This window comes from Homalodisca vitripennis, unplaced genomic scaffold (assembly GCF_021130785.1).
Source record: "Homalodisca vitripennis isolate AUS2020 unplaced genomic scaffold, UT_GWSS_2.1 ScUCBcl_5228;HRSCAF=11866, whole genome shotgun sequence".
Taxonomy (NCBI): Eukaryota; Metazoa; Arthropoda; class Insecta; order Hemiptera; family Cicadellidae; genus Homalodisca; species Homalodisca vitripennis.
The window spans coordinates 27,386-37,973 of NW_025781378.1; the positions used below are offsets into that span (position 1 = coordinate 27,386).

Consider the following 10,588-nt stretch of genomic DNA (forward strand, 5'->3'; position numbering starts at 1 on the left):
GGGTTCGACATGAAAAATACGGTACCTACTCTACTTTGATGGTTGTTCGTTTGCACAACACGACAATACAGTACTAAAGTTCGTTTCGTTGATAAACTGAAACTTCGATATGTTGAGGTAATTATAAGAAAACTTCGATATATAGAGGTAAAAAATAGGCAAAATTATTGGCGAAAATTCGATATATTGAGATTATTTACTTGAAATCTTCGATATGTAGAGGTAAAATTAGCATTGAAGTAAATGGGACATTCAAGGGGAATGACAAAACTTCGATTTATCGAGGAATTCGATATATTGAGGTTCGATATATCAAGGTCCTACTGTAACATAATTTAAGTACTTTATGTGTATTTTACCTAAAGGCCAGACTGAGCCCAAGAAAAGCTTTATTATATTTATTTTGTTTTAAAAATCTTTGGTTTTGTTCAAGTTTTAAAAGTTATTTTGAAAAGGATGTTTTTTATTTTATTATAGAACCGTGTTAATACATAGAAAAAAGTTATGAAATTACATTAAAGAAGAACAAAACTTCCAAGGGATTTTAGATAAAAGTAAAAAACTCTTTATTGAAGAAAGTTTAAAAGTAATAAATCGAAGTACGAGTAGCCAGTAAAAAAAATCAATTTGAGCTGTTATTTGCAAAATGATTCAGTGCCAATGGTAGAGAGTGTTTAAAAAATGTATTGTTATTTCTTTCTCGTGTGTTACTTGTGTCAAAAAATATAAAATTACAGTATTGTGATTATTATAAACATACCGTGTGAGAAATTATGACAAACATATATGATTTTCAACTTTATGGTTTATAATTAATTTCAGGCATTTTATTCATACAAATATTTATAATTTAATTCAAGAATTCTTTATCGAATGTGGTAAGCAGTAATAAAAATAAAAAAGTGAAATATCTTTCAATTGTTCTTGCTGTAAAGATATTTTGAAGTTTAACGTCTAGCTTTGTAATAAAGGAGTAAAAATAAGTTGTCTTAAAAACATTTTGTTATTTTATTTATTTCTATAAAATCATTTATTTCTACAAGGAAGAAATCCATGTTTGGTACTGCCTCAACACCGTTGGTAAGGCGGCTAGGAAAAGTTTATTTTCCTTGTACATTTTTTCAAGTTGTTTAAAACTACCTTCTTCAATATCTTTCAGCGAGAAATCTTCTACGTTGATGGCATCTAGAGGATCTGTCAGAACTATGGGTAAAAACTGACAGATAAGAGAGAGCGCCCAGTCAGAGAAAAATCTCAGTTCGTTAGTCAGCTCTGTCTTGGACATCCGCCTCTCACACCCCAAGTGCTCCAGGATAGAGTTCAGGTTCACCAGGTATATGTCACAGAGTTCCTCTAGTCGGTGTTCTCGTACATCTTCATTCGCGCTGCTCCAGAGGAAGTAGATGATATCGGTTGCTGGAGAAGAATATCTCGTCGCTGCATAATCGATGAGTTTTATTTCTGTAACATTTCCCGAGCTGTCATACTTAAACATCATGTTATTAATCCAAAAATCTCCATGGTTCAATACATTTAACCTATTCGGTTTGAATTGAAATTTCTCTACAAGTGATTCCCAGATACCAGTTCTGGCTGACAAAATCTCTGCATATCGTTCGCACCCATCCATTTTACTCAACAGTTCTCTAGGAATAGTAAACACCAAATCTATCACGCTTTTAAGTTGCTGCCCAAGAGGTCGGTCATCTCGATATATTATTTCTTCGCCGAGAGCTTCAACAAGAGTTGGATTTTCTCTGTGAATCATCATAGAACAACCGTGAAATTTTGCTAATGTAGACAAGACAAGTTTACAGTGTGAGAAATCGAGTTGTTCCCGACGCTCAGCTAGGATGTACCCTTCCTCAACTAAATCTTGAAATACCAATACGTTTTCAACTGGACAAGAAAACATATTTGGGTAAAACTGTTGATTGAGTTTTTTACACATGTTTGGTAACAGTTCAGTATAGATCTTCTTCTCTTTACTGAAGACATCCAGTGAGCTAAAAAATTCGGCAGCAAACCCTTTTGTGTGTGGGGCTTTGATAATTAACGACACGCAATGTTCCGTATCCGAATCTTCTGTCTTGTATACGACGGAAGATCTGAAAATTAAGCTGGAATAGTTGTCGCCCTGAGCCACCGCTGGTTTCACTGTGAACTTGATGATTGAAACCCTTGGATTGCCATCTCCTCCTTGAAGAACGGTCTTGAGAAACTCTTCATCGAGCCAAGCAGGTATCTCCAACTCCATCATTCTAAAACATTCGAACTATATTAATCATATAAGTGGATAATTTTATTAGTTTATTTCCTTGTGAACAGTTAAATATTATTTAATAGGACTGTTTAGTTATTTTGAAACATTAAGCTGATTCATTATGAATATTTATTTTCATAACTATTAGACAGGAGTCACTGCAGATATGATTCGAGTTTAAATGAACTTTGATCATTTCATGTGCTTAATAGTAACCGTAAACACTGTTTTATGTGGACATTGATATGTACGTGTAAATATGTAATGAGTGATATTTAAATTCAGATTAGGCCTATATTTCGCTTATTCATTCCATACGCCAAAACGGGATAGGCAGTTTGAGAACGGGATTTATTTTTTTTGATCAGACTTATGACCTCACAAGCATTACGTTAAGAAGGTATTAAACTGCTTACTATTTTAGGCTCATAGGCCATTTCTGTTGATTTATTACTAGGATATTAGGCGAATAACAATTTATCTTAACACACTATTGTATGTGCTATGTCTTATTAAATAATTATGAAAGCTAGCTAGGAAAACGTGTTCTATATTTTAAATGTATGTGTCTTCATTAATTTGTAAACTGAACTATAGATTTTGTGAAGTATTTTTTGGATTAATTTGTACACGGCAAATCAAATGTTTTTGCTTATGGGTAAGCATGGGTTTTTGGAAATTTAGGACATATTTTATTATTTATTAGATAGCTGTGCTAAGAAAAATTAAAATCAATATTTTTTCCAATATGCAGCAATTTTTTTCTGATATAATATGTGACCTACAATTTTTAATTTATCGTCCTGTATAGGTCCGCAGACATACAGCATTTGTAAGGAAACGTATATTTTTATAATTTACTACACCGTTACGCTTAAATAAATAGAAGTTGAATTAGAATTTATACGTATTCTTCTTACTCTATTTCAAGTATCTCTGTTCATACAAAGTTATGGGTTTTCCTACTTGGGCTTGTAGCATTTTTTTAAAACATTGCACGGTTTGACTTTTTAGACAGGCTTAAAAAGAATTTTCAAAAAACCGAAAATTGCATATCTTACCGTACATGACTCTCAGAACCCAAGGTCACCTTACATTTGAACAATTTATGAATATTATATGCTTAACAGCCGGTCATCTTCATTTCGCCCCGTATTAACAATTTTATATTTAAAACAATTTTACGCTGTCATTAGTCGTAGAGTTATGGGCGATATCTCATGTAATGTATAGATTACAGAGTTCACAAGGAAACGGCGAATTCCAAGCGTTTCGAAAGGTACTGCAAGCACCAATAACATTAGTATTATCTACTTTTTACTATAAATGGTGCCTGAGGTGCCTTCCAATTATTAAGCTTATTCTGAACACTATTAACTGTAATCATTGTCATAAAAGTAAATTTAAAATTACGAATTTATGCAAGTCAGGTACCTGAAATTGGTTTCTTTTGACATTGAGGGACGGCACATTATCTGAAGGAGTAAAAGCGGAGAACCTCAAGAAGCATGCATGCGCTCTGTTACTACAGTTTAGGGAAATAAGGGATTATAGCAAGTCCCCCCATTAAAAAGCCTTCAAATGTTAATTAGTAATTAGTTTTTTTACTTTTGATTATTTACTTCAATACGAATTATGGAATTACAAAGTAATGCACCTAACATGAAGTACAATGTTTTGAGAACTGAGAAAATCATCAATCACCACACTGTGTGGTGGTGCTCCATTTTTCAGAAAATCATTCTGTCAAAGTCTTGGTTAACAATACTTTGTAGGGTAGAGCAGATGTTACTTTAGAGCAGAGCCAGGTAAGATTGAGCATTTAAATTGTCATTAATAAAGAACAGTTCGACCGTTTCGTGTAGTACCCACTCAAGCGTTAATTTCTTGGGATTTTTGTGTGATTCTCGGATGTCCAGTGGGATTTGGTGTTGCCCCAGCACTTAAATGCCGTCTCATCAGAAAAATACCACTTAAAAGTATTTGATTTAAGTCAATTTTTGCATTGCAATTTCGCAAAATTCTAGACGGAGATCGAAATCTGTCTCATAAGACGTTATATGGATTTTTGGCGCAGATCTAAACGATTTATAGAACTCTTAATAAATGTTAAATCTCGTCTAATAAGGCATTTTCATCATTTTCGTCATTGTAGTTGGTCACCCACTTGTGGAAAGAGCCTTCATGGAAGCATGCATGTTCTTATGCTGTGAAAGTTGAGATTACATTCATGTCAGGAAAAGTATCGTTTAAATATTAGGAACCTCTTCATACAACGATCTTAGGTTATACCACCAACCACGCGTTTTTAGCAGAGTTATCCCTTCCCGCTCACTAAGCGATATAGTCAACTAATGTTAAAACTTGTAGAAATAAAACCAGTCATATAACCAGCATTGAAAGCTAAAGGGCAATTACTGATATCAGTAGGGCAGATAGGAGCTGTTGGGTTGAAGTTCATGTCATGGGAATAACCAAACCTCGTCTACAGTTTTTTGAACACTGATAATTTATTAGTTTGTTTCTACAATATTAATTATTTTTGCACTTAATACGACTATAGGTGTATGAAGTTAATATTTTTGAAAACATACAAAGGAGTTTATATTTAGGACAAAATTGTTGAAATTACAAATCATGTGTCCATAAGTCAATTACAAAAGGATACATTTCAAATTTTAATAAACGAAAAATTGTAAGGTTTAGTTTATTCTGGTAGAAAAATAACTAAAACACTGAAGGACTAATCTAAGTAAATGTGTATTTTACAGGGTTGGTTATTTTTTCCGAACCAATCTAACTTGGAATGAACCAACCAAAACTAAAAATGTTAAGAGTAGGCTTTTGGTTGTTATCTTGTAGAATGTTAATAGAATGACAAATAAGTGATAATACTCGTAAGTGTAATACTACACCTTGTTCTTTAAATAGAACCTTGCGATCTTGCACAAGTCTTTGAACGTCCGGAAAATAGGTTACTAGCAAGTCAGACGTAATCAATTCATACACAAACTTCGAACTTACTTGTAAAATTTTCCCCCTGTAAATTTGAATTCGATAAATGTAAAAAACGAAGAGAAAGTTACCATTTGAGTTGATGATTAAAACAAATGACATTGTATATAAACTGTACATATTACGATGTCCATATTGTCGGCTTCCAGAGCCGGATATTCCAATAAGCTTGGTAGGCACGAGCCTATAGGCGCAAGTTCATATTATTAATAAATATCAATAAATACAAATAAATAGTCATAACTCAAAAAATCTTTTGCATTGGTTAAAAATCGAGCTAATGAAGCATTTTGATTGTAAAGTTCATTGGACAAATAATTGTTGGTAAGTTCATTGCATTCAGAGCTTAAGCGACGTGGTGAAAAATATATTAAGCTCTTTAAAAGGTTCGGACTTTTAGAGATAGTAAAAGGCCTGGAACCCTCAGAAATCACAAAACAAGCGGGAGAATTATTGAGTACTCCACAGATCTTAAGCTCGCTGTAGTAGACGAGTGTTTACATTTAAAACCATGTTTGTCGCAAAACACTGAACAGAGCAAAACAAGTATCCCCCTGATTGAGATAATCAAGATTTTTGCGCGACTTTGATACTTCTGATATCCACCCTAGCATTGAAATTGCCCCGAGAATGGTTTTATGTGCTGCTGCTACTAACTTCACGGGAGAAAGATCTTTCTCCACTCTCCGTCATGTAATTATTACCTACGGTCAACAACTGGTCACCATACACTTTCATCACTGGCATTGCTGAACAACAAGGGGAGGCTGACTCAGAAGATTCAATATGATGACATCATAGTTGCATTCACCTGGCAAAGAGGAATAAGGAAGGCTCTTTAAGAAAAAAGAATGTGCAGGATTGCTTTTATGATTAAAATAATGGGAAATGTTCACTTCTTCTATTTGCGCTAGTAACAGGCTAAACTTGTAAAGATACTTCATATAAGTCACTCGATGTTTAGTATTAATAGGGGTTACACATTTTTCTTAATTTCAATGTATGTCGTAAGTACGATTTTTATTTCTATTATTAGTTTTTCATAGATTTTACATATTTGTTTGTATTATTTTACATAGACAATATCGTATCGAACGGAAAATGTGATTTTTATACTAGTACAATTTACTATTTGTATATACAAAATATTTAATTTTACTTAAAAACACAGTTTTTGTGTCACGTTATCAAAATACTTCATGTAAGATGTGTTTCTGAGATTAAACCAAACATGTATTACATAGATTTTTTCATTTATTTGGCCAAATGACTAAATTGAACAAAACCAATATTAATATTTTGTTAATATATTAACGGTATTTTGTTAAGCCAGAACCAAGTAAATTGCTCACAAAACTTTAATTAATATAATCCCTTAATCTTTTAAGAAAAAGGTTTTTAGGAAAGTAACTTTAACCATACTAGGCGGTAAAAAAATATTAGGCCTAGGGGCACCAAAGTGCTAAATCCAGCCCTGATGGCTTCACTATGCTATCAGGGATTAAAAGCAATGTTAAATATTACTTTAACCAGACTAAGGGGTAAACAAATATTAGGCCTAAGGGGCACCAAAGTGCTAAATCCAGCCCTGATGGCTTCACTATGCTGTCAGGGATTAAAAGCAATGTTAATTATTTATATAATATAATAGAGTATAAACAGGGTTCTATTAATCAAAGCCTGAGTTAACACTCGTGTACAAACACAGGGCCGTAATCAGCCCCCCTAAGGGCCCGGGCCCCGGTACAATTGTCCGAAAATACCGGTCTGAGTACGGGTCTGTACGAACAATTTAAACACACTACATGTTTCTAATAGATATTAGAAACATGTCATAGTAACTTATTAAATAATAAGTTACTATGACAAAAACGAATAGAGGAGATGAAATTTATTTTCAATATTAAATTGTTGAAACTTGTGAGCTATATATAGTTTTAAGTTTATATGCTAATTTTAAATGGTGAATTGAAAAATACCATTATCAATACTACAGCATATATATGTACATATACTGTAGTATTGATAATGGTATTTTTATAATATATATATATATATATATAATATATATATATATATATATATAATATACATTAAATTTTATAAATGGCAATAGCCTTATTTAATTTCAATAAACATTGAATCGCAAAAAGTACTTGCTCCGCCGGGACTCGAACCCGGATCTCTCACTTGCCGGGTGAATGTGCTACCATTACACCACAGAGCGCTTACTTTTTCCGATTCAATTATTTTGTATTTGGCCGTATCTGTCACATATGCGTTTAAATAAGCAAACTAACATATGATCGGAAGGCCAAATACCTGTCAAACGACTTTTATTTACATTAAATTTTATAAATGGCAATAGCCTTATTTAATTTCAATAAACATTGAATCGCAAAAAGTACTTGCTCCGCCGGGACTCGAACCCGGATCTCTCACTTATATATATATATATATATATATATATATATATATATATATATATATATATATATATATATATATATACAGGGTGAGTCAGAAATATGGTAAAATATTTTAATACGTGATTCTAGAGCTAAAAATAAGAAAAAAATGTTATATAAAGGTAGGTCTGGAAACGCTCCATTACTGAGTAATGGCTGGCGAAAGATTTTGCTTTATTTTCAGTTCACCTGGTGAAATTAAGTGATTCTGAAAGGTTTTGTTCTTACTTTGTAAATCAAATAAGATAGATTTATAAAGAAAATCACCTGAAAAATCAAATAAAACCACTCTAGAGGTTGTAGTGTGAAAGGTTTTTGACAAAAAGTATGAAATTTGCCAAAAATCTAATAGCAAAAATACAGTTTTAAATGTTTGATGTCCAATAACATTGTTAAATTACCAATAAACAAATTGTTTTTCCTAATACAGATTGTAGAGAATTTAATTCTGAAAACAACCATAATAAGCAAAGTTAACTAAATGTGTAAAAAAGTTATGAAATTGACTCCTCACGTATTACACTACACAGCAGACTTTTGCTGTTTTATAATAAGGAATGAGTACCTAATTAGTAACAGCTGGTGATTTTTTGCCACTATTCATCAACGTCTATCTGAAACAGGTTCATTGAAGTCTTCGGAGCATAGTAATGCAGGCATCGCCCGATCATGTAGGACTGTTGAATTAGAAGGGTTTGTTCTTAATGAAATTTCTGATTATCCTGAAAAGAGCACTAGAGAAATTGTCACTACAGTTCAATGTCAGCCAATCTAGTATTCGGAGAATACTACACGAGTACCAGTTACACCCATACCATTCGAGCATGTCCAAAAGTTTTTGCCACAAGACTACGCTCCCCATGTTGTTTTTGTCGATGGCTTCTGTTAAAATTTTGCTGATCCAAACTTTTTAAATACAATTAATTTTGTGTACCAATGAGGCTTACTTTACAAGAACAGCTATCATTAACTTCCATAACAACCACATTTTTGCAGACAGAAATCCTCATGCTATCAAACCTAATCGCCCACATCATCAGTTTTCAGTAAATGTTTGGGCTTGGAATCTTAGCAGATCATTTAGTCGCATTCGTGCTTCCTCCCAGGCTTAATGGCACGGTGTACTTGAACTTTTTAAGAGACGAGCTACCTAACCGGCTTGATGATGTACCTCAGCATTTTCGCCAAAACATGTGGTTTGTGCATAACGGGGCACCTGCTCACTACTCTCTGGCTGTTCGTGAACACCTAAATGAGAGTTCCACAAATCAATCGATAGGCCGAGGTGGACCAGTTTCATGGCCAGCAAGATCACCGGACTTAAATCCTTTGGACTTTTACCTTTAGGGACATTTAAAAACATTAGTTTACTCTTTCCCAATAGATACCATTGAAGAACTCCGATTAAACATTTGTAATTGAGTAGAAACCATTAAGCAGACACCTGGAGATTGTGAACGGGTCCGAAACTTGATGAGAAGACGCCTGAACGCGTGCATTTTAAACAATGGAGGTCATTTAGAGCATCATTTTTAATCTTCCGGTGAGACTTAAAGCGATTGTAGATGTTTATTTTATTTATTTAAAAATCAAATTCTGAACTAAAAAATATGTTTCCTTTTCACCAGCTGTTACCAATTAGATACTCATTCCTTATTATAAAACAGCAATCACGTCTTAAAATATTTTACCATATTTCTGACTCACCCTGTATATATATATATATATATATATATATATATATATATTCACATTAGCTTTGAACTTAAGTGTCAATCAGCTTTGAAAAAAATACCACGTGTTCGAAGATTTGCCCTCGTTATATGTAAAAAAAGAAGGAATATCAGGTGTCAAAAATCCCTAAAGCATAAGCACACACCAAAATTAAAAACTAATAAAAGTATGCCAATGAAGTTACCAAAGTCAAAGTTAACCACAAAACACGATGTACTGTAACATAAATGCATAAAAGTAAACGAAAAAAGGTGTAAATGACTTATTAATTAATCGAATTTCATGCAATGATTTCCAATTATAAACTACTATTTAGATTGAACTATTGAGTGGCTTATAATATTTTATTAAAAGTGAGTTTCCCTCTTAATTGCTTTTCACTTTTTATCTTAGTTAAAACGTCAAGAATTGCAATGATTAAATAACATATATAATAAAAGAATCCACCAATGGAATACAGTACGTACACCCTAAAAAGTGAAAGACTTTAATAACGATTATTTATATGGCTCAAATATCGTAAACGTATAAACAAATAAATAATAAAATGAAAATCTTACCAATGATTTTGAGCAAGATTCTAAATGACTGGTCTCGAGACACCAGCAAACTTCAGTCAGTGGCAATAATATATTCTAGGAATAACAGATAATAGGTTATCTTGTATAGATATGTAGAGAGGAACTTGATAAAATGAAACAATTGTCAATAGATAAGCTTTAAAAGCCACTTAACACCATCTGACCCTCTCAATAACAGACACATTTTAGGTCAACAAAGTATGAAGGTTCTTAATTGTGTTATGTTATAGAAAAATGTATCAATTAAGAATCAAAATAATCAGATAAACAATAATATGAGTTTGAATATACAACTTATTAATTACTATTTATAATGAGTAATAAACAACATTTTATAAACCGTTCTTAATAATTTTAGAACATACATTAAAAAATCTACTCATTAAAAGATTATATAGAAAACAATTCAAGAATATAAATAGTATGAACCATAAAATTAGAAAACCAAAGTGTTAGATAAAATAAAATCATGTAAAGCATGACAAACAATTAAGTTCGTTCATGGTGTTTACCCCCAGGACTGCCAT

At 32.5% G+C, this 10,588-nt stretch overlaps 1 protein-coding gene across 1 annotated transcript; it reads right to left on the minus strand.

Moving 5' to 3' along the window:
• Positions 1-994: 994 nt before the first annotated feature.
• LOC124373292 lies at positions 995-10,110 on the minus strand. The gene is made up of 2 exons (XM_046831675.1): positions 10,041-10,110; positions 995-2,261 (listed from the first exon to the last, which is right to left on the minus strand). Exon 2 carries the CDS (start codon positions 2,258-2,260, stop codon positions 1,037-1,039), a length of 1,224 nt encoding a protein of 407 aa, XP_046687631.1. The 5' UTR covers position 2,261; positions 10,041-10,110; the 3' UTR covers positions 995-1,036.
• Positions 10,111-10,588: the final 478 nt, after the last annotated feature.